This window comes from Chamaea fasciata, unplaced genomic scaffold (genome assembly GCF_029207755.1).
Source record: "Chamaea fasciata isolate MVZ Bird 193981 ecotype frontalis unplaced genomic scaffold, bChaFas1.0.hap1 SCAF_5, whole genome shotgun sequence".
NCBI lineage: Eukaryota > Metazoa > Chordata > Aves > Passeriformes > Sylviidae > Chamaea > Chamaea fasciata.
In genome coordinates this window covers 12,522,526-12,547,625 of record NW_027094090.1, presented here as the reverse complement: position 1 = coordinate 12,547,625, position 25,100 = coordinate 12,522,526, and the positions used below count along the sequence as shown (strand labels likewise).

The window sequence follows — 25,100 nt, the reverse complement described above, 5'->3', positions numbered from 1 at the left end:
AGAACTAATTAAATAAATTATGATTTTGAGCTTTCATAAAGGGTTGATCATACACCACTGTATAAATAATTATTTATACCCCCTTGCCAAATTGCCCATTTATTTATCTTGACAACCTAAATGAAAACTCCATTCAATAAATATTCTGCTAGAAAGCAGAAGGATGTACAAATATTAAAAGATAATGGGGTTGTATCTGGTTTGTGTTTATTTTAATAGATGGTTTTCATCAGGCAAGAGATTACTAATTACATACCCACTATCAAATGCATACTTACATAGAACTTAGGACCTGAGATATAAGTTGGACTTACAGAGGATTTTCCGATGCATGTATGCAATTCTAATGTCTCCCTCAGCAGGATCTATTTATCTATTTGTTTCCTAGAATGAAAGATTACATATAAATTTGAATAAAGTTTTAGCCTGAATATTTATTTTTAGTGTATTTGACTGCCTGCAGATAATAAGAGTTTTGTGGCAGATTGATTGACAGATAAAGGATACATTATTTGTGTTAGGCAAATGAAGAAAATTCTGAAAATCAAGAAGCACAACAAACAAATAATTCTTAAAATTCTGATGTTAGTAATACCAATGAATGTGACGGTTAAAATCAGTAAACAAAAGCAATTTCTCAGTCCATTATAAATAACTGCATAGCACAACTGCTGTTTTTCAAAGAGAAGATTTAAAACTCTCTCATTAATTTCTGCGAGTTATAATATATTTGATGTGTAAATTATTCTGCCTTTTCAGTGGCATGTATGGTGTACTTCGTGTATGCTGCATTAACACACCAAGGAGAAAGGAGACTTGTCACAAAATCTATTTAATTTCTGCGATAAATTATCAACTCTTCAGGATCTTTCTATTGCTTTGACCTTTCTTTGGAAAAAAAAAAAATCACTTTAACAGCAATTTGTTTATTTTAGCAGTTGAAACAGTCTTTACATTTTTACAATGTGTTATATTTTTATGTGATATTTAGTCCGTGTTAATAAACATAGAGCTGTTGTCATCCAAGTATAGACCAGGAAGTCTCTGTACAAAAATCAGACTTCAAGTATTCATAGTTTTTTTCTAACAATGTGTGGGCACCTCTAGAAATATAAAAATTACTTTCCCCTATATAAGTTAATTGCTGAGGTATTGACAACCATGCTTGAAAATCATCAGCAAAAGTATTTCAAATATGTCACTTTATTGCATTGATAAATAAAGTGTTATAGAATATGACAAAATGTGTTATTTTGTACTTTGCTTGTGAAAACCCATAGACAAAGATGTACTGAGCAGTTTTCATTTCTTGCCCCACCTTTCTCTTTGTTAAAAATCTAATTATTCCCTTATGTGACACTACCATGACCTTTTAAAGTGCCAAAGATGTGATTGTCATATTTTCCCTTGGTGCGTTATGAAGGGGTTCAGAGACAAGAGGGCACTGCATAGATGATACTGAAAAGGTCAATGCAATTTGGCTTTATTGTATCTCTTTTTAAAATACTGAAATGTTGTAAGAATGCAGAATTATCCTAATTAATAATTACTTAATTCAGCTTCCAATTTTAGGAAGAGCAAGATCACCCACACACACACACATGCATGAGTAAAAGAAGTGTTTGAGAGAATTATTAATTTTATCAGTAATTTTTTGTAATATGAACAATTCAAAAACTGTGAAATGCTCAGTTTGCATAAAGGTAGATCTTCTTCAGAAGCTTCTAGTACCTATTTCTGCCTCACAGATTTGGCAGACTGTCATTTTATGTGACAGACAAGAAGGAAAAAAGTAGGATGGGAGAAAGAAGAAAATCTATACTGTAACCCCCTTGTGCACCTCACAGGCAGCTTCTTCCAATATTCCTGGAGAGTTGTGGTGGTCATGCCATGTTGGGGGAGACACATGGCATCGTTTGATGTTGCTGAGGTAGTATGTGCAGAAATGCAGTAGGAAAAGCAGACACACTGGGTTTGGGAGCAGCCTCAGGACCCCTGGGATTGCTCTATCACAAGAGCTCATTGCCTCTAGAGCTATTTTTTATGTAATTTGGACTAAATATGGCAAACACAGCCTTTTCACTCATACACTTGAGGCCCAAACTTTACTGTATGGCAATGCATAGCAATTTCACACACAAATACCTCTTCTGGCAAAAATTCAAACACAGAGATCTGACATGTTTCACAGCACAAAACTCTTACGCCTACAAAATCCCCATAGCAATATTTGATATACTACTGAAGTTATTTGCAGACACAGTTGTGTGTGGGCCAGACATAAGGGCGATACTTTAAAACAGAAATAAATACCATGACTTTTCAATGCAAATGCACTTTAACCATGGTCTGTAGTGGGTTTGTAAGGAAGCAGCTTCAAGATTAGGAGACAGTAATTGTTGAGGCGGGACAAGAAAGATACAAGATGACCATCTGGTTTTTATTTAGTTTCAGGCGTCAGTGAGTCCTTAGATAAAGTGCAGCTCACACTGAGAGCTGACAATGTGTGAACACTGTACAAACCAAACATAACCTCAGCTTCCATGCGCTCCTTCTGCCCACAGCACAGCTGCCAGTCCGATGGGAACTCCATCTACTTCCATGGGACAGAGGGCAGCGAGTTCAATTTTGCCACCACCCGGGACGTGGACCTCTCCATGGAGGATGCCCAGGAGCAGTGGGCAGAAGACTTTGAGAACCAGCCCAAAGGGTGAGTGTTCCCAACCCCAGCAGGGCCCTGCACAGGCGAGCAGCATCACTCCAGGGATGAGGAAACAGGATCAACAGAGAATTGCATTTTATCTTTGCTGTATATTCAGGGAAGATTGTGACTAGGGATAAATAGCACTACTGTAAATAGCACACGATTGCAGATTTTAGGAAGGAACAAGTCCAGGAAGTCCAGGAGGAGCAGTTTGTCTGGACCATGAAAAAATGTTGTGTTTCTGACTTATGTAGCCATTCTAAAGAAACGTATGATGGTGATCTCTTTTTTTAATTCACACCAGAGTATTGTTAACAAGCTCATATCCATATGAAATCGAATTCCTTGGGAAATTCATCCCCTCTGGATCACTGCTGCAATCCTCACATCACTGAGGGAGAGCTCCTGCTTCTGCGGGTGTCTGTAGGTGCTGGAGGAGGAAGAGGAGGAGAACGTGGGGGCAGGAAAATTGAAGCAACAGTCCGTTCTTATCTGGCAGCACCAAGAGCACAGCCATATCTGCTGGGCAAGAGCTCAGGGTGTGGCTGATAATTTACTATTTCTATTTTGAATATATACTTTGTGATTCAAAGAGTCCCTGTAAAGCCATATCCAGCAGGGACTGCTGCAAGGACACAGAAAATAAAACTGTCTCGGACAACAATATTATTACTCTTATCAAAGTATGGGTAAGCTTTAAAAAATGTGTCCTGATAAAGAAGCTTCATTTTATATACCTCATTGTATAAATTCTGACAAAAAGAAAATAACCTCAATAGGATCTTGATTCTTTTCTATTTAAAAAAAAAAAATAAAAAATCATTAGTCACTGTAACCCCAGGGCAATGAGAAACGTGCATTTCTAATTTATGAGTCTCCCCTGACTGTTGATTTTAGCCTACAAAGTGCTTCACATCATTAGCAACTGATTCAAATGCTGCCTATGCTGTGCTGAAAGTAAAGAGCACCTTTTAAGAAATACATGCTAATATGTCCTGTGGACACGTGGTATATTTGGAGTTTACAGAAAAAATACTCACTGTGAACTCTGTCCCAGTTCAAATAATCAGCCAATGGCAGCAGGTGCTGCTTCAGACAAAGGGAAGAAAATGAGCTCATGTGTGTTGTGTTCTGTGTGACCATGTGGGACACCCTTGAAATATGCTCTCCTTCTCTTTTCCATCCTGAAAAAACCAGGATGGGAGTGCTAGCTGTGGACATCTGCCCTGTCTGTAAATCTTGTCTCTACACAATTGGGTGTTTAGTTGAGATAAGTTGGGCAACTTGCAACCCAGGTAAACAAATGTACAGTTTCTTCTGAATTAGGAAAATGACACTTTCCCCATCACGTGCCTAGGTCCCACTGCAGGTGGCAAGGGAGGGTGCAGCCCTCCTCCAGTTCTGTTATTCTGTGTCCCAGCAACCAGGTCCTGATCTGCCCCCACTCTGCCAGCCCAAAGCCTCACAACCTTTTCCTATTTTTTTCCTTTGGAAATTTTACTCTATATTAGACACTTCCTTCTTTCTATTGTTCTATAAGAATGGAGATTTAAATTGCATGCTGCCATAAATAAACACTGAACTTAGGTGATGGTATGGACTACATCCTAACCATATAAAATTGCCACCACTACTGTTCCTCTTTTCACCATTTCTCTGGAATTTGTGTTGGGAGCTGTATATAAATGCACATACATATGAGTTTCCTTAATCACTTCTTAGAGAAATTTTTTTGAATCCTATGTAAACTGTATTTGAAATACAGTTTTACTGCAATCAAACAGTCACAGAACACTGTATACCTGAGAGACAGCTTGCAGGATGTTCTCAGACACCACTTTGTCATATCAGCTGGAGTTTACCAGCTCTCAAGGGGAAGGAAAAATCATCCCTCATAAAGGGGAGCAAAAGGAAGCTCAGGTATAGGGGTCACCACCACTTTCCTCTGCACCAAATGCTCTTGGAGGTGAGGGCAGAGTAAATCATCACTGTTTTTAATAAGCAGTTGGTTGGTATTTTTTGCATGTGCTACCTAAAGTGGGAAGCTATGTAGACAGGGCTTGCTGTTGTAAGTACCACACATACTTCCACTGTCGTTTTGCTTCTCTTTACTTGGGTGAATTAGAGCCTGATCCTAAAAGTGAACAGATCCCACATCAGGCTGCATAGCAGGCACACTGTTGCTTTTGACCTCCATGTTCTGGTGGTCTAGTTTAGGTCCATAAATCACCTGTTTTATAAAAAAGGATTCCAAGAGTCATGTGAAGGATAAATTAATTCAAAAGTAAATGTTAAATCATGCCATGACCCAGGATCCTTCTCCATTTTCTTTACTGGCAGTGTGTTGATGTACTTCTATTAAAGTGCCTTTTTAAAAAAAGAGATGTAGAATTCTCTGGTTTTCATTTCTGATGCTTCCTAAAAGGAGAGGATCCCTGGAAACATCCATGATCGGCATCATTCATGACCCCGAGCTGTTTTGTGGGTCACTGCAGAGAGTGTTTTAATTGAGCTAAATAGAGCATACAAAAGATCAATGGAGCATTGTGAGATTTTTTTGGTGTAAGTTAAAGTAGGCACAACTGTTTAATTCTGTACTTGCCTTCAGCCTGGGAGACCCATTTTCAAAGTTCTGTTGTGATTATATAGCACATTAGCTTTAAAAAATCTGCACAATAGAATTAGGGTTAGTATAAACTGTGCTTCCATTAAAATATTTATATTTATGTCATAAAGCTTTTCAGTGATATTAAGCTCGCTAATTCCTGTGTAAATGACTGACAGGTTTAAAGCAGGATTTCCAAACAGGCATGTCACCAGTCTGTCACAGCGTAGGCCCACGGGGAAACTGGCAGCTTTTAAGAAGGTCCTAGAAATGCATTTTGAAGTCATTGTAATGATTAAACTAATAAATAGATTGTTTAGTTCTTGAAATGACAGTTTTTGAAATTATGATATAGCACATACCTGCTAGAGATTGTCTCTTGTGGAAGGAGACAGGAAAAGACTTTGCCTCCCACAAAGGTTTCTGAACTTCCATGTTTTCTCATTCCTCCTGAATCATGCTGGATAATTAAATGTTTGGATTATCAGGATTTAGTGATTCTAAATAATTTCATTGTTATATCAGCCTTATAAATCTTAAATACTTAATAATGAATTAAGACTTTGACATGAACAATAATAATGTATCAGACCAAAATAATGCACAGGTTTTCAACACTTTCTAATATTTCAAAACATTTTGGTCGAGTTTTGAAGTAACCATCACTTTCATTATAAAAATGTATTTTTGATGTAAAATATTTAATTGGAAAATTCTGCTACAGCCCTTTTAATTATCACTGAATAAAAATAAGATAAAATGTACAGAAAAACTGAGAAAGATTGTATCATCACATATTAGAAACACAGCAGTCTTTTTTTGTACTCTGCTCATGTGTTAGTTAAAAACTGTTACCCTAAATGCTCAAAAAGATGAAAAGAGAGCATTTTCAGCTATTACCTACATATTTAATATTTGTATCGCAGATATGGTGGACATGTGCCTTTTCAAGTTTCATTGATCTATAAATGTTTTATTATGCAAAATGAATCAGAATGCATTTATATTTTAAACATTTTAACACCAGAAAAAATAATGAAGATGGTAGAACAATACAACACTACATATTTGGTAAGCGCATTCATTGCAAGCCTAATTTTTTTATTAATTAATGCATTTCTGCCAAATTCTTTTAAGTATTTATATTAACTTTGCCTTTGTTGAGTCAACTGAGTTTAAAAGCTAATATGTAAGTAATGGCATAGAGATCACATTTGAAACGCTGCAGTTTTCTGTCCTCTGTAAGAGTAGAAACAGCACTTTTTTAAGTGCAAATGAACCCCTATGGCATGTTTTGTATGAGTTTATCAGTTGTGTGCTGCTGCACCTTCTCCACCTATTGCTGGCCTCTGCAGGTGGGACATCTTTGGAGCCGTCATTGGTACTGAATGTGGAACCCTGGAATCAGGCTCAGCTGTGGTATTTCTCAGAGATGGAGAAAGAAAAATATGTACTCCATACATGGACACCACAGGTTACGGGAACTTGAGATTTTATTTCAGTATGGGTGAGTATAAATTACTAATGTAATACAAGAGGTGGAGCACATGAGATTTGTATTCTGCAGTGCTCCACAGTAACAAACAACATAACAAATCTCATGTGGAGAAACATCTTCTTGTCTTGTATACATAAATTTCACTCAGTGCCCCTTAATCCATTCTTAGAAGAGACAGTCATACCTTTTTCACCTTTAGAGGTTTTACAGGTACCTCTCATATCCTCTTGTAGCCTTATCCATGTAGACCCCGGTGCTAATCCATCAGAGAGCTGCACACAAGGATGAGATGGGAGCAGCATAGAGGCAGGGCAGCCTTCCCTGGTGAGCCCATGGAATAGTTTCACCTCAAAGCTCTTACTCCATTCACATAATCCATCTTATGCTAACATGTTGGCCCAGGGTGAGATTCACATAGGGTGTGCTATGGTCCTGGAGGAGGTTTGTTCTACATGTGGCATCCCTCATGAAAAGCACTGGTGTGGTGTTAGCATTGTCTGTGGACCTTCCTTACTGGTACAAAGTAAACACCAGTCATTCACCAGGGCTAAGAAAGCTGCCAAGAAACAATCTGTCCTTTCACTTCCCCTCCCCGCTCTTGTTGTCAGTGCAACTGCACTAGTTTGATGTTGCAACAGGCCAAAATCCCCGTGAACGTGGTAGGTAACGCTCACGGTGTTTTTCCAGAACTTTTATTTTGCACGTAAAGGAAGTTCCCTGAGGTTATTCTCTCAACACCATGTTTAGAGAAAGTGAGGATTTTTGCTTAAAAGAGAATAATAGAATAATAAAGGAGGAAGCAGAGAGTAAACCTGTGACCTCCACAAGCAACCTTCTGTATCAACAAGAAAAAACACACTTTATTTAATGAGGGGAAGACCTCATGTTGTTGTCCTAAATTGTTGCAATTCTCCTCTGTGTTACATGAATTATGAATAAAGCACAGGAAAAAGAGGATGCTTTTTCCCATTTCTTCCAAGCATTACAACACCTGCAAGAGAAACAGGAAAGAAATTTTGTCAACCTTCTGAACTTAGGGGAGATGTCAGCAGATGCAGACAGAGAGGATAGCAGGATATTGTTTGAAAAATATAGTCTGTGTGTATTTTTAAATTAAATAAATAATTGCTTAGACATTCAGGCAAGAAGAATATTTGAAAGGACAAATTGATGTTCCATATTACAGTATAAAACACATTAAAGATGCACATCTTATCCATTTCTCTGGACTGCTTTTTCTAGTCCATTACAAGAACTGGCTGGCTGAAGCAAAATTAAAAAGCAGAGAAAGTGTTCCAATATGTGCAATCTTTCTACTCTGCAGTCCTCTCAAAGAAGTTTCCTCATTCTGTTTTTATTTCTGTTTTGTGATTTTTTTTTTAATACCTGCAGTAACCATACTGTATGGAAATAATTAATTCATAATTCCTGTTTCAAGTACAGAAGCTTTGTTTTAAAAACTTTATTTCCAGAATACCAAAGTTTTGTGATGTTCATCTCTTAATTATAATGCAGAATATAATGCTCATATTTGCCAATACATCCACTCTTTCACAGAAGCTTAATGAGTATTTTGGGTTCTACTGATAGGAAGATATTTCAAATGCTGGCCTGTTTCAGTTGGGCAAGCATACGACATGTGTTTTGTGTGGTATAATAGATTCCATCCAGCCAGCCATTCCTTTTAGGATATGGTGTAGGTAGTAGAAGGAGCAGCACAACAAATAAGGTACACAGCAGTCTTTCTCACTTCCTACTTAGAACAAGTTATCAGCTGCCAAACTATCAGCCAAGAAGTATTTAAGGTACTGTTACGTGCCTACATGCGTGACTGCATGAAGTGTGAGTAGTAAATAGCAGTTTGCTGATGAGAACTTAAAAGCAGAGCATTTCTATGTAAATAGAATTTAAAACCCACAGATAGAAGTATTGCTTGAGGCATAGCATTTTCTATTTAAATTGTTTTGATAAACTGATTAAAAGAGGTACTTGAGGTTTTCGTAATCGTCAACCCCCTTGATCTCTGCCATGGTGTATCTGATCAAACAGTTCCTATACACTGTGTCCTTAGGGATGGTGTTCTTTTGTTTCAGATCCCAAGTTAAATAGCATCTGACTGTAATTATTTTCATAATTAAGGCTGCATATATGATTCAACTTTCCATTAACAAGGGCTTCAATGAATTTTTTTTCTCTCTCAAATATGTATTGTACAGGGGGAACTTGTGATTCTGGAGAATCCCATGAAAATGATGTCATACTGTATGCCAAGATTGAAGGCAGGAGAGAACACATACCTCTTGATACCCTGACCTATGCTGCTTACAAGGTAAATTGTCATAAGCAAAGCAGATGGATGGGATGGACAGATCATTCTCTTTACAAGCCATCACAGGAATATTGTGTGTTGAATTCCACAGGGACACTCAAATGTGACCTTCCCAAACACATAAATCATGTGCAGACCTGGGAGCAGTCGGGCACTTTTGCAGCACAGCTCTGCAGTTACTGGTGGGCACTCCAGCCCCAGGCAGGACAGTGCAGTGTTGGCTGGGACTGGGGAAACAGGCGAGGAAGCTCATTCCAGCCACAGTGTGACACTGAGGAGTAGGGTCCTGAGAGGGTCGTTCATGGTGGGATCAGGGGCTGGGAGGGGGTCTGCAGTGATGAGGGCAGGGAGTCAGCCATGGGAGGCAGCTGCTGGCAGAGTGCTCAGGCAGTGTCTCCTCTGAGAAAAGTGCAGCCGCCTCCAACCACATCCACCACCCTCAGCCAGGACAATAGAGACCTTGAACTTGCCTTCAGGATCCTTCCTGTCTAGGGCAAGGGAGCCCTTAGACCAAATCTACCCTGAATAATCTAGCCCTGAGGTCTCCTTACTCTGCTGCTGTAAAACAGGCAAAATTTGGTATTTCATACATGTGCATGTAGATGCCCTAGATATTGAAATGCAGTGTGCTTACATAGTCTGAGGGAAGTTTGATGGTAAAGATGCTGCTGATTTCAAGCACAGGTCTGTGTGCATTTTGTCTGTAACTTTAGCACTTAGAAACCAAATGTTTACAGTAGGGTTTGGCCTGAGTTTGGTTGAGTCACTTGCATTGTTTCATTGTGCATGGCTTCCCTCCTCGCCTGCTTCTGTGTGAAAGACAGGGTAGAACTTTTGTAAAACTAAGGAAACTGTAATTGTAAAATAATAAAATAATTATTAGGGAACTTGGGGAGAGATAGGATCTGAAATTACATGGAATTCATTGTAGAGATTTTTTAAAACAAGCAGTTTTAGAGCTGACATCCTCTTTTGACATAATAAAGTTCTAATTACATTGCTTTAGGACAAAGGCTAAGCTTTGTGAGGCAGTGCTTTCTTTTATTTCAGCAACATAACATCCTCCCCACTTATGCCTGTGAACTCCTGCTGTTACTCCATTCTCACGTATCCAGAGTAGACATGCCCCTACCCTGCCTTAGCTTCTGTGAGCTGTAAAGCTCCAGGACAAACATCACCTTCCCTTCACAGCTCAAATGGACAACATAAACTTGCCCTTCCAGAAGGTGCAGCGTTTTCTTCTGTGCCTTAACAACCAAACAATCCAATCCCTTTGAGATGATAAGCATCACTGATACCTATCCACATAATAGTAAATGATTTTATTTGGGATCATGTGTGGGAAAAGCTGGCTAAAAAAGTTGACAAAATGAATCAAGGAGAGAGCATAGCACATTTGGCTCAGCACAATTAGAGTTGGTTTTTTTTTTTATTTTAAATGATACATTGTGAACTTTTTAGGTTATTTAAGCCTTATTTAATTTCTTTTGAAGGTGCCATCTTTGGTTTCTGTTGTCATTAGTCCGGACCTGCAGACTCCTGCAACCAAATTTTGCCTGAAGCAAAAGAGTCACCAAGGCCACAACAGGAATGTCTGGGCTGTGGATTACTTCCACGTCCTTCCCGTGCTCCCTTCCTCGGTGACTCACATGATCCAGTTTTCCATCAATTTGGGTTGTGGAACTTACCAACCTGGTAACAGGTAAAACTGGCAAGATCATTCTTTTGGTTAACAGCTTTCTAGTATATTTTGGTTTATAAAATCTGTATGAGGATTTGTGAATCTTTTTTCAGAAGAAGGGATCCCATTTATAATGACAAATATAAGCTGCTCAAAAGCTAATGTTTCTCCTGATCTTTACAGGCCCAGATTTATGTATCTCACGTGCTCTAAAGAGTCATTTAATAGTTTTCCAGGTCAAAACTTGCTTTTCTTAGTCCATTTTTCTGAAATATGCTCATGATTTCAGTGACTTCTGCTTCAGTTTCTAATGGATATGAGATTTACTTTGTAATACTATGTAAGGAGGAAAACATTAAAGGCAGCAGCAGAAACCTGCCCTGTTGACCTCTCCGAGATTACTGGTGCCACAAGCATATCTAATTCTTGTAAGACTGGTGATAAATGACCCTCATCTTAATGACCATCAGCATGAAGAGCTCACTGTCTGTAGGCTGATCGCTTTTGCTGACTTTACTTCTTCAGGACATTCAGTGTGAATTTTTCCCTGGGCAAAGGGAGAGAAGGGAGTAATTTTAGGCTCCATGTTTTGTAGAATCATAAAAGTGTTGGCTGGAAGGGACCTTCACAGGTTATCTGGTGAAACCTGCTGCAGCAGGAGGGATTGTTACTGGGCAGGTCAGACATGGCCCTGCCTATCGACAACTTGAAAAATCTTCATGGATGAACACTGTGCTACCTCTCTGAGTGACCTGCTCAAGTGATTAAGTACTGTACAAATGTACAGTACAGAACTATGAAACCATGTCTTTATGATTATTGTCCTTTGTAGTGTGTCTGACACTACTGAGAAGAGTTTGTCTCTGGTTTCCTTGTGAGTGCCCTCTGCACCACCATAGGATGCTATAGCTCACCCCTCCCCACCAGGCTGAGCAAGCCCATCCTGGCTTGGTGCTCGAAGCCAAGGACATCTTGCCTATCCTTTAGTCCACTCTCAAAATTCTCAATATCCTTCTTCAAACAGGGAACCCAAAGCCAAACTTCCCACTGTCCCTCTTCCATTATATATACGTGAGAATACTTATCTTGATATTTTATGAAGATTAAGTTACTTTGTATTTTGAGGAGTGGAGAGTTTAAAGTAAGAGACTATGAGTGCTTTAATCTGTGTCGTGTGGCATCTACTTCCAGCTGGAAAGAGCTGCATTAACACTGACAGTTCTTGTATCCATGCATGGTAGCAGAATTCAAGGGGAAGCAAAAATCAAGGCACTGCACTAATGTTTGATAGGAAGAGAAGGCAGAAACATTTTCCTACATGAAAAGTGAAAACTTTGCCTGTAAACACTCCTGGCCAGTAAACATGTTATATAAAGTCTCTGTCTCAATCTGTTTTCTGATGGAGATTAGTATATATTTTGAAAGATTAATATCCTTCATTCTATTTCTGAAGGAGAAGTGAGCTTCTTCATAACTAAAGAAGCATTAGGTCACCATTTTTCCTATTTGCATTTCCCAAATACTGCAGCCTTTCACATCTCCCAGTCTGCAGTATTATTCATAATGCTTCCATTACTGCAAATGTGGGAGACTCATACTGGATATAGGCAGTAAATATGAACCTCTAAGGTATCTCTACAGCTAAACCTGAAATAAATTAGTCAAAACCTCCATAAACTGTTTTAATAGATACAATATCACAGTGATACAAAATCACATTTAAATAAAGTAATATTGTCAGCAAATTATCATAAAAATTCAGAATCCAATAATTTAATATTGAGGAGATGAATTATTACTTTTATTATGTTCCACTGACATCACTTAAAATAAAACAGAATATTACCAGCTAATTATATGGAGGAAATTACAAGAATAATTCAGTAAAATACTAAATCTGTAGTAAATCAAGCACTTTCTATATTACTTTTTCAAGGTCTTTAGAGTGTAAGGCATCTGAAGATTTCCTTATACTCATAGGTTGTAAACAATTTGGGTTTGTTTGGTTTTTTTTAACCCAGGAAGGAGACAGCCCATGCATGGACAGCTAGTGGTCTTTTACCAGCTTCTGCAGGTGTAATAGTTAGCAGCTGGCAGTTATAGGTGTCCTGTGCTCTCACGATGCCGTCTGGCTCTGATTAGTCCAAGGTTTCTCCTCATATCCAAAACTATTTCAATATGAAATATGAAATATAAAAGTAATGCAGTTCTTTTAACAGCAGCAGCGTAAAAACACTGGATAGATGGTGGCCCAACAAGAACTCTGTGTTCAGGCAATCCTCAGTCTAAAATCCTTTGGGGTTTTAAACACTCATGAAACTTTGTTTCATGTTTGAATTTGCAGGATTTTTTTTATTCAAATTCTGCTTAAAATTATTTCTCGTTTCCTCATCAGTTATTAGAAATGGTGTATTTGGTGGTTTTTCAGTGTTGGTGCTTCTCCATTGAGATCTATGCCAGGTACCCTCATGGTGTCTTTCTCCTTTCTTTCCTTCAACGTGTTACCAGTGTCAGCTTGGAGTTTTCAACCAACCATGGTCGCTCGTGGTCACTGCTGCACATGGAATGTCTGCCTGAGATATGTGCTGGGCCTCACCTGCCCCACAGCACCATCTATGCCTCTGAAAACTACAGCGGGTGAGAATGCTCTCTGCAAAACTGAGGTGCAAGATTAGAGATGTGAATTGTGGGTGGCAGGAGAAAGCAGCAAAGCACACAACTCCGTGTCATCATTCATTTTTGACTACCTGGGAACAGCAAGGAAGGAGTGTTCTGAGCTCCCTGGCTACCCAGTAATGAAACTTGAAATGTATGGGGCTGCTTCTGTGGTATAATAACAATGTTTTAATGTTAAAGAGAAATTCCGAAAGTCCCACTTGTGGACAGCACATTGATAAGAAGAAGAAAACTTTTACCCTGTAGAAGCCACAAACCGTTTCTTCTTGGTCAGAAAAAAACACTACTCAAAGCTGTATTTGTATCCTCAGACACATTCACTCATATGGAATCCCAGTACTGGGTTACAGTGAAGCACATCCTCTGTACTTCTGCAGATGGAGATGGTTATTAGTGTCACTTTCTTGGATCAACCCTTCTCAGTATTAAATCTCTTCTGAAAAATGAACTGTGGCATTTTGCTGCATGGCACAAAATCCCTTGGTATCCCAACTTCCACAACACTTAGAAAGTGCAGTTGAAGCATTGCTATGATCTGATGACACACAACCCCTAGTCCCATACAATTTTCATAGGAACCATTACTCCTGGTCTGTGCAGAAAGTGAAGCCTCTGTGCAGGAAGTGTAGCCCCTGTGCATGATAGAGAATGATGTCCCAGACTGCAGCATGCCAAATCCTCTGCACCACTCCTCACTCTCTCAGGGTTTCCTCCAAACAGAGTTCAGCCCTGCTGAAAGTTCAGTTTAGGAGATATTCATGGGGATGGAGAAGCCACTACAGCAAAGGAACTTGAGGTCTTTGCCAGCTTCGTGTATTCCTACGGGGGAAATGGTTGGTTTTATAAGAAAATAACATTCATATATTATATGAAAATATGGACTTCTCTTTAATTTGTATTTTCTGAAGCTGCTATAAATTTATGCTTCATTTGAGCAGATTTTAAAATTAAGTTTCTCACAAAGCTTCCAGAATACATAAACATATCTGCAAAATATACAGTTGCTTAATAACTGTCAGTGTAAAATGCTAGAGTCTGTTGTATGTATTTCAGGTGGAACCGAATAACAATTCCCCTTCCCAACGCTGCACTAACAAGCGACACCAGGATTCGATGGAGGCAAACAGGACCAATCCTTGGAAATATGTGGGCAATCGATAATAGTTAGTATTCTTATCCATGATAATGACACATCAGAAAAATAAATTTTATATACTGCTCTGAGTAAACATGTTTTTCACAATCACAAGTCAATGAATTTACACTTTTTTAAATTCCTGTTCTGTTTGGTAGCAGGTGCATTTTGAAGCTAGAGAGAGATTCTGCCATTAGAAAAGACAGCGGTCTAGTAGATTTTTTTTTCTGTTTACTTGATTCCTTTCCAGGAAAAAGTATTGGTGACAGGGGCTTAATATAACATTTCTTCTGTCTGATTAGTCCTAATTACATAAATAGGTTCTACACTGGCTGTTAAGGACATGTACTGCACCAGTCTAAGCAACAGGAGAAGCATCTGGGACATATTTTGCTCCTGGACATAGAAGACCATCTTCAAGTAATGGTGCTACCAAAACACTGACAAAAAAACACTGACAAAACCTTACATTGTTTACCATATCTTCAGGGGAAAGTGCCTTCTGTTTCAGGGAGCTCTTCTCTTAGAAAATTATTTTTCACATACCTTTTCTTTAAGTGGATGCGAAGAACTGGGAGAAGTTTATGTTGATAAATATTTATATGACTTACTGCAAAGGAAAACCAGGACCAGAATTAAAAAGGAATACTTTAAAGGGCAGTAAAAAATATTTAGGAACACAGGATTAAGTGTGTGAAATGCAGAAATAAGTATGATTGAAAGGGCTAACTAAGAGTAACTGCAAAATTTTTTGCTTGCTTGTTTACCCTAAATGATTTGGAACTAAATAAGCTACATTCAGAATTTGTTTGCTTAGATGCATGAAATACCTAATTTAGAGATTTACACTGATGTATAATAGCCTGTGGAATTTTGTAGTGAATCCCCGTAAGGCTTGTTGTGGTGCCTCGGAATGGTAAATATTTACGTTTTGCAGAATTCCTAAAATATATTGATGCCTAGTACTGACAAGAAAATCTTGAAGCTGTTAAGGTAATACCATAAAGGAAATTATGTCACTAAAAGTAATGAAAATTGTTCTCTTAATCATAATAGGGAGTGGCATCAGCTTGACATTCTGGATACAGTATTAATGCTTCTCTTTAGGGATGTGATATACATTAAAAAGAAGGTAAAATTAAGGGGAAAGATAGGTGTATAAACATGAGAAGATCTCTCTGAGTATCTGCAAAGATGCGTTTCTATCTAAAAAAAGGCAGACTCTAAGTGTTGGAGACACTCATGAAAAGTTCACAGAAACCACAGCAAGATGAAATCAATCCAAGGATACAAATTCCTTACAGCCGAACAAAACAAGATTTTGAAAATCATTTGGCAATTCATTTATCTGCACAACCTTTGTTTATAAAACAAAATACAACTCCATGAAAGGATACTGCATGTTCCTGTGTGCACAATCTCAAGAAAAGGTTTACCAAACATCTACCTAGAAAGTGCCCGCTCTGAATTTGAGGTGCAGAACCATGACACAGGAATCAAGTCTTAAAGACGTATTTCAGAGGTTTTAATGCCTCTTTTGTTAAGTACTAGTGACACTGAAGCTTTACACTGTATTATAGGGAAAAACTTGTAAATATTGGCAAGCAACTCAAATTATTGAAGAGAGAAAGAGTTTCAGAGATTCAGCACTCTGACTTTTAGCTTCACAACTGTTGCCTATGTGAATTAAGTTTTAAATGAAATCTGGAAGCTGGCCATCTTTCAGAAACTCTGGAAAAATGCCAATTGCCGTAAAGTTTTTTCATTTTGAATGACATCATTACATCTTTAACCCTTCTACTTTTACCACCCCCTCAAAAAGACCTCAAAAGACACAAATAAATCAAACAGACAGAACAGAATTTTTGCACCCTGAGAAGTGAGAAAATCTAGAAATCACATGAAATCTGATGAGGACTTAGTTATAGGGAGTAGCTAACAGGGATTTAGAGTGTCGGCTAGGGAGACATGTTATAATGTTGCTGTATGTGTAATGTACATATAATGGCAACATTATAAAACTAGGAAAAGGAAGAAGTACTGCTTCTTGTAGATATTTCAAATTGGTGGCTATTTCTTCCAAATGTCACCATGCAAGTGGATAACTCCAAGTAACAGGAATTCAACAGAAAATATGCCACTCTTTATGGTTAGGGCCTTTTAGCATATTGTCTTGAAATAATATTGCCCACAAATTATGACTTTTCTTTTTTGTAGTGCAGGAGATTATACTGTGGAGATTATACTGTGATTTTCTCATCTTTCCATCCTTTGTATTTCTCACAAAATATCAACACTGTCAATTAGGAATCATTGGAGGAAGTTGAAGCAAAAGAGTGAAACAAGTGCGGTGTATTTTTGAGCACTTAGGATGTGCGATTTTTGTTGCATTTAAAAGAATCAGTGAAAGACTATGATAATTGATAGTTACTTGAAACATATCAGGGCAGGTTCTTATTCCCCTCAATCCAGTGAAGTAAAGTATGTAGATTTCAATGGCAGAAGCAATGACATATTTTTTAAATCTACAAGACCGCTACTGGAATGTGCCAGTATATAGATTGGATTATGTCTCTGTACTAAGATGAAAGGAATGTCAATGAAAAATTATGAAAAAGGTCAGTGCCTACCAAATTATCTGATCTCATTTACAGACTTAATAATTAAAACAATACTAGTGGCCACAGTACTGTGTCTTTAGCCATAGAAGGACATGACATATTAAATAATAAATTATCCCTGACTGGACACAGTCAAACGCTTTATATCCTTTCATAGACCTTTTCCAGGTAGTGGGATTAAGATAAATACAATATGAGCAGGTCTGCACACTTTCTCCTATTAATAATGTTCTGTTTATCCCATAGCATAACCCTCCATTTAACTGATTTCTCTTTTCTGCAGTTTATATTGGTCCATCTTGCCTCAAATTCTGCTCAGGGCGAGGACAGTGTACTAGAAATGGCTGCAAGTAAGTGTTATATTCAGTACTCATGTTCAATTTCTGTCACAGAATTCACTTGGTAGTGTGAAAGTTGAAGTGATTTTCATTTCAGTCCTTGCTCTTTTAGATGACTAAATATAAAACTAGCATAACCCTCAGAATTCATAAAGCTCAGTGGAAAGCTAAAGATCAATCTTTCTAAACAGCAGCATGTTTAATTTATTTTTCTTATGATTTTCTTCAGTTATAGTGTCTAACTTCCAGTTCATCTTAAAATGTGCTACAGAGCACACTGAAATTTCAATGATGTATACTTTATACTGGTTATAGAGGTGATTCGTGACTTTATCACTTTTGTATTAAATGTTGGGAAAGAATTACAATTTTAGTAGTTCAAATATCCTGTAACCTAACGTACCTCAAGGACAGAAGATCAGCACTCTAGTTTTTTCTGATAGTCTGGCTTGTTAAAAGGGTTCCACTCTAAAAAATAAAAAGGTACTTACTCAGAGCAAGTAAGCACATTCTAAATATTGGTGTAACTACATGGGACATTCTCTTCTATAACTTAATTTCTTGTAACCACATCTAGCATGCTACAGATCTACAGATAAAAGCAAAGTTGTCATTTTACATATGAACAACTGTAATTATGTCCGCAGGGGTTTTGTTCCAAAAATTAATAAAAATATTTCTGTATTGTGTTATGTGTAGATTCATGGGTTGTTCATAAATACTTTTTTTTTTAATTAGAAAAGTAAATACTAGCTAACAGAAATAATTTGCTATGCACTTTACCTAAGTAAAGCTCAAAGAGGTTCTTGGGCCTTAGATTTGAGAGGGATCTTGCAGGTATCCTCAGTCCATGAACACCTGCAGCCACCACAGTAGCTGACAACCAGCCAAAGGTGGGTCACCAGTGGTGCTTTTCACCCTTCCTCGCCCGCAGGTGTGACCCCGGCTTCTCCGGGCCAGCGTGTGAGACAGCATCACAGACCTTCCCCATGTTCATCTCCGAGAGCTTCGCCAGCTCCCGCCTCTCCTCCTACCACAGCTTCTACTCCATCCGCGGGGCCGAGGTCAGCTTTGGCTGCGGCGTCCTGGCCAGCGGGAAGGCCCTGGTCTTCAACAAGGATGGGAGACGCCAGCTCATCACCTCCTTTCTGGACAGCTCCCAGTCCAGGTGAGAGGAAAGGAGGAGTAGTCTGAAGCAAAGACATGGGGGAACCCCTTCCCCTGCAGCTACAGCCTTGTCTATTATTAAGCCAGTTGTTTTAGCTGGGGAAAAAGCCTTTAAAAAACTCCTAGTTCAATGTTTCAATTGTGATTTTGTAGCCTTGCCTTTTTTTCCTTCTGCTTTCTAAACAACAGAGTCCAAAGCAGAATGGAGAGAAGTTATTGTACAGCTTGGATGGAAAATATGAAATGTTAATATCAAACCTGAGTGTCAAAGCCAAGTGCTAATTAATTATTTATAGGGTTGTGTTTATTTGACAGCTTGTGGCAACTGATTAGATCCATTCACTATCTCTCCCTCCCCTTCAGTATCTAATAAATTATTAAATGCAGTAATGATTGGCATTTTTTTAACTATATGTGCCACAATGCATTACTTGACAATGAAAACAAATCACATGTACAAAACCTCATAACTGATATTTATTAAAATTTTCCAAGATTGAGAAGATCTGGAAACAACCTGGTTAAGGGAAAAAGGGAAAAACCAAACCAAAAAAAAAAAAAAAAAAAAAAAAAAAAAAAAAAAAAAAAAAAAAAAAAAAAAAAAAAAAAAAAAATTTAAAAAAAGCCACTGTGAAAATGACACCCTGCAAATATTTGTGTCATCCTGGTGCAGGTTCCTGCAGTTCACTCTGCGCCTGGGCAGCAAGTCAGTGCTGAGTACTTGCAAAGCTCCCGACCAGCCCGGGGAAGGAGTGCTGCTGCACTACTCCTATGACAATGGGATCACCTGGAAACTGCTGGAACACTACTCTTATCTCAACTACCACGAGCCAAGGTACATGCACAAATATTACAAAGAGCATTATTTGCATGCAGTTACACCGATTGTGGTGGTCACTGTGATGTGGAGACTGAGTACATGGTGCAAGAGGGAATGAAGTTTTTACTGCATGCTGAAAGTTACCACCTTTCTTTACAGTTTTGCAGCTGTTCTAGGCACTTCCCATTTTGTCATTCTGTAAAAATGAACACATCGGTTTAATGGCTTTCAAGTCTCAGGTGTTACAACAGAACAAGCTGAGGCAGGGCAGGAAGATGGATAGGAGTGTACTTGTGGGAAATAGGGGCATGTCTCCTCCCGTGGAAGCAGCCACTTGTAAAGAAAAATTAACATAAATTATTTGTAGCTTTGAAGCCATAGATACCCTCACTACACCGTCCTCTGGGATTAGGAGTTTGCAGACAGCACAGGACAGCTAAGACAGAATCTGATTGTGAGGATCTCTGCAGAATTGTGAGGATCTCTGAAGTCACCAGGGAAACTACACCTGCTCTCACTCTCAAGGCAATTGCATTGAGACTTCATGGCTGTGCCTCTGCCCTGGGCTGGGCTTGGTACCCTGGGAGAACCTGCTGGTGACTGTGCCTGGGACTTGCACAAATCAAAAAGTTGATCAAACAGCTCATCTCATCAAGCAGCACCTATGTTTGATGTCAGATTAGAGAGGAATGTATCTCTTGTATTTCGAGAAGGTGTTCCTTTCTGATGCATTTGTGACACCATCCACCAAATTTAGTAGAGCAATACAAAATCAGGGGTCTCCATGAGCATGCCTGTACCAAAAGCCTGGAACAGACTGGTCTGGATCTACACAAACCCTCTCAAACCTGGCAGCAGTCACCTTCATGGGGAGCTGCAGCAGAACCAATAAATGCCAAATAAAGGAGATGCTTTGCAAAAGGGGCCTGGGAGAGGCACAACTGACAGTGGCATCACTGGACTCATTCCAGCAGGTCCATTTCCTGCCCAAGGGTAGTTTAGACCTGAGTACCGCCCTATGTCTTCTCTACTGATTTCAAGGAACACATCTTAGTCAGCCCCAGGGGTGGGACTGTAAATAGCTCACAAGTCACTTTAACGACACATAACTTTCATTATTTATATTTATTGAGCTCAGATGAGTGCTTTTGTAAAAGAAAAACAAACAAAAAAAATTAGATTTCCACATCTTGTCAATAACTCAGTACAAAATGGCAATATTCAAAGTGTGATTAAGAATGTTCTAATGAAAAAAATCCCCTTGTAACAATAAAATTATTTCCTGGGAGTGATAAATACTCAAAAATGTGAGAGGAGGACTGTATTTGGTAGAAATATATTGTAGATTTTTATTTTTGAAGTTCTAAATGTTTCAAAAGGAAAGATGCTACAGACTGGAACACTTATAAGTCTTCTTCAAAGTTTCCTTTGCCTGTCTTTGTTATAGTCACATATATATTTTATATGGCCCCATTTCTAATCCTTAGATTCAAGATTACATCTGTAGGAATTATATTTCCCTAAATGTATTTAATATATAACACTATAAAATTTTTATAACAAAAAGAAAAATACATATTCTGGTGACTGATTTTAATGAAGTTTAAGATATAAATGTAATAAATTACATAGATGCCAGAGACTTTTTTTTCTTTCTGAGGTTAGATATGAAACACAATTCCTGTTATTCTGACATGGTACAGAGCAAAATGCAATATACACAAGTTAGAGAGATTTTGCCATGGGAGATAGATAGATAGATAGATAGATAGATAGATAGATAGATAGATACATACATACATACATACATACATACATACATAGACAGACAGACAGACAGACAGATATTCAGTTCACTCTGGGTAGATAGAAAAATGACATACATACAAACCTGAGGCTAATGCTGGCAGTAATTATGAACAAAGCTTCACCTTTTCATATTATGTTGTCTGAAAATATCAGCATTTTTAGTAACATAGATGGACTGCTGCAAAGTTTGGCAATCAGTCTGTATCCACGAATTTAATTAATCTTCAGTCATACAAAAAATAATTACACATTTAATGTTCTGCTGAAAAGGTGCATTTAATCTGCTAACATTTGACAGCTGCATTTTTCTTCTGAGCAGAACAGCGGTGGCTTTTCAATATTAGGTATGCGCATAGCTTGAAAGAATGAGATCAGAGCAAAGGTCTCCCAGCTGGTTTTTAAGAAATTTAATGGTGGCTGGTAATGTAAGTAGGAACACTTTTCTTCTCTGCAGCAGAAAATTCATTAGCAGGAATCCCCCTCCCTCTCCATCCATCTCCAACAAATCAAAGCCAGACAGGAGAAGTTGTTACAACTGGAGGTGTAGTCAGGGTCTGCATACTAACATATGTGCCATACATGGTGGTTTACACCTACATTTTTAAATTAGCTTAATCCCTTGGGATGGGGAATTTATTTTAACATGTGTTAAATATTTTAACATCTGATATGTGTTTCAGTGGTGTATGTCATGATTTAGGATTTCTGTATATTACTGTCTGTGAGAATTAATGTCCACGTGGGCAAGCTTATGAGAGTTAAGAGTGAAAGCGAAGATACAGGCATCAGAGGCAGCCACCAGCAGAGAAATATGCCTTGGATTACAGCAGAGCATTAGCTCACACGAGTGCCAGGTGCTTCACAGTGCCTGCTGGATACAGTGCTCCTCCTAGCCAGAGAATCAGCTTTCCTCAGGCTCACATCCCTGAATCATGGCAGAAAAAAACATGGTTCCTTTTGGCATCAGTAGCAATTTCCTGTCATTTGTGCCTTTAAAAAATTAACCCAAAAGTTTCTTCTTATGAGGGAATCCTTGGTAGTAAAGAAGCCCTTGTGGTTTAGTCACATGCCAGAGAGCAGTGGGGCTTGGTCTTTCTCTTCGTAGGGCATGAAGTCACTCAAACATGTTTATTTGAGTGTAAAGGAAATGTATCCACCATATATAAAGTATGTACTTTGCTGGTCCCATGCCACAGGGACATGGCCATGTCACCTCTGGCTGTCCCTCTGCACTTCTCTCTCCAGTCTAAGGATGGCAGAAAGCAGCTCCTGGAAAAGCCAGGCAGGACTTTTTGAGTGTTTCCCACCTGTTTAGCCAAGATTTTTGATTTTTTTTCTGGTTAATGGATTAATTTATTCTTCTTTAAAATGAATGTGACACTAAACAACAGTATTATTAATCTACTCTCCACAAGGATATTGCAGCAAGTCATTTTTAAGAGTGTGGTTTTTGCACTAAGAGTGCCACAGGCACAAGACCCTTTCATATGCAGAGAATAAAACATTACGACAAGCAGCTTAGAAAGCCCTGAGTCTGAAAAAACCTAGATGCTTGATTATGGGAAGATGCTTCCAGTTTACCTGATTTATCATTTTATCCACATTTCCTCTAAGAGGGAAAGAAAAATATCAGCTACATGATGAGCTTGCTGAAAACCCTTTAGCCAGCACGTAATTGTACCCCAATGGAGACAAATGTCCCTGTTGCCAGTCTGTCTCACAGTTGATGTGGCTGTGTGGGGTACCATGGTCTTAGTGATTTATGGACCTTTCAAGAAAGTGTCATTGCTGTGGCAATTAATGCATACTCCCTCCTGTAGTGTATGAAAATTGCTCCTGGAAATTAGATAATACTCTTAATTTTCTTTGCAGTTTGTCGATTGTAGATGTGTTGACATAGCTGCCATGACAAATCAGGTGACCTTGCATACCAGAAGCACCTGGGACTCACCTCCAGTTGCATGTCTATGCAGCCACAAGAAAAGAGTGTCTGCCAAAAAAGACTACACATAATCACACTGTCTGACAAGAGGAACCATTTCCACTTGATTGTGGCAATTTACAGGGGTGGGTTCTTCTAGGACAAGAGCACCATTAGACTGATGTCAATGCTATGTGGGAAATAGTGCAAATGTTTAAAAGATACATATCTTGAGATCAGGATAAAGTCCACCGAGTCTGACAAAGGGGAACTGGAATTCTTAAATCCTTGTCAGCTCATCATTCCTTTGCTAATTTACCCCTTTAAATTTACTGAGAGCTTCACAGTGGAAGCAAAAATTACAGATTTGGTAGTAACTCTGGTGGCTTTGCACATGACTGGTTTTCAGTAAACTGATTACCAAGAGAACTATAGCAATTCCCCTGTCCCTGACACTGGTAGCACCTATGCCAGCAGATGCTGCAGTATTTGTGGGCTGAACTTACTCCATGATTTTTAGGGTCAGTAAGGAAAAAAATCCATAAAATACATCCCCATGGAATTATTACAAACAGCAAAAACTGGCAATAATAACTTTGTTTTGTTTTCCAGAATAATTTCAGTGGAGCTGCCTGAAGATGCAAGGCAGGTTGGCATTCAGTTCAGATGGTGGCAGCCATATCACTCCTCTCAAGGCGAAGATGTGTGGGCAATCGATGAAATCATCATGACCTCTGTGCTTTTCAACAGCATCAGTCTGGACTTCACCAACCTGGTTGAAGTCACACAGTCTCTGGGCTTCTACCTGGGAAATGTTCAGCCCTACTGTGGGCATGACTGGACTCTCTGGTGAGAAACATGTATTCTTTCCTGTTCTACTTTTGTTTTCCTTGTCTATTCATCCTGCTAAGGATCCAGTGACTGATGCAAATGCATTTTTCTGGCAACTAATCAGAATCATAATGTGTCTCACTCTCACACTGTGGACAAAAATACAGTCACTAATCTCATTGCAATTAGCGGTAACTTTTTCGCCTCCTTGCACAGATTTGTGTTTCATGGGAACATTGAATGCAGCATTCTTTTTCCATCAAATATTTAAAGAATATCCTAATAGAAAAAATTCAGAAATGTTTCATAATATTCATTTAAAATCCAGGCAGGGTAATATGGATATTCAGGTAATAATCTCTTATGTACAGACTCTGAATATTTTGTAAGTGATGTTAAGATCTGTGTACATAGCCATTATATTGTAATCCAGAAAGTGAAGGCCGCAGAATATAGGCAGAATGACATTATCTATTTGTATTTGCTTTGTCTGGTGTTATGTACACTTAGTCATTTGGACTGTGATCAGCATTATGACATATTGACATCACAACCCTCAAAGGAAATAAAGGCAAGAGAAGCAAAAAAAGGAGAAAACAAAGGGAAAATTTTGTTAGGATTGCATAAAAATAAGCTTTTTTTACTAAAACATTAACATGCTTCACAAAAAAAAATTCTGGAGCACTTGAGTGTAATATTTGGAATTAATACAAGGGAAGCTCAATTTAATCTGTGTGTTTTGATTAAAACCAAATAACGGTTTCATGCTAGTCTGATCAACCTATAAACCCAGGATAGTTTTAATTGGCATAGATATATTTCTTTGGAGAAAGTACAATCACAGTAATTATAGAAAACCTGAAGAAAATAAAAATAATTTTAGCGTCCCCATGGACACTCAGAGAAACACTGTTGGAATTTTATTAACAAGTATCTCTGAGCAATCTGATTTGACTTTCTGATCA

At 38.4% G+C, this 25,100-nt stretch overlaps 1 protein-coding gene across 1 annotated transcript in view; it reads left to right on the top strand.

The window, feature by feature from the left end:
• The window catches only part of RELN (reelin), a gene marked incomplete at its 5' end in the record, with an annotated part of 251,119 nt that overhangs the window by 136,422 nt on the left and 89,597 nt on the right, over window positions 1-25,100 (top strand). The window contains 10 exons of the mRNA XM_066184512.1: window positions 2,565-2,710; window positions 6,665-6,816; window positions 9,024-9,136; window positions 10,630-10,838; window positions 13,326-13,454; window positions 14,547-14,656; window positions 17,533-17,599; window positions 18,522-18,755; window positions 19,428-19,589; window positions 23,917-24,153. Coding sequence (XP_066040609.1) covers window positions 2,565-2,710; window positions 6,665-6,816; window positions 9,024-9,136; window positions 10,630-10,838; window positions 13,326-13,454; window positions 14,547-14,656; window positions 17,533-17,599; window positions 18,522-18,755; window positions 19,428-19,589; window positions 23,917-24,153 — 1,559 coding nt within the window. The remainder of the gene's footprint in view (window positions 1-2,564; window positions 2,711-6,664; window positions 6,817-9,023; window positions 9,137-10,629; window positions 10,839-13,325; window positions 13,455-14,546; window positions 14,657-17,532; window positions 17,600-18,521; window positions 18,756-19,427; window positions 19,590-23,916; window positions 24,154-25,100) is intronic.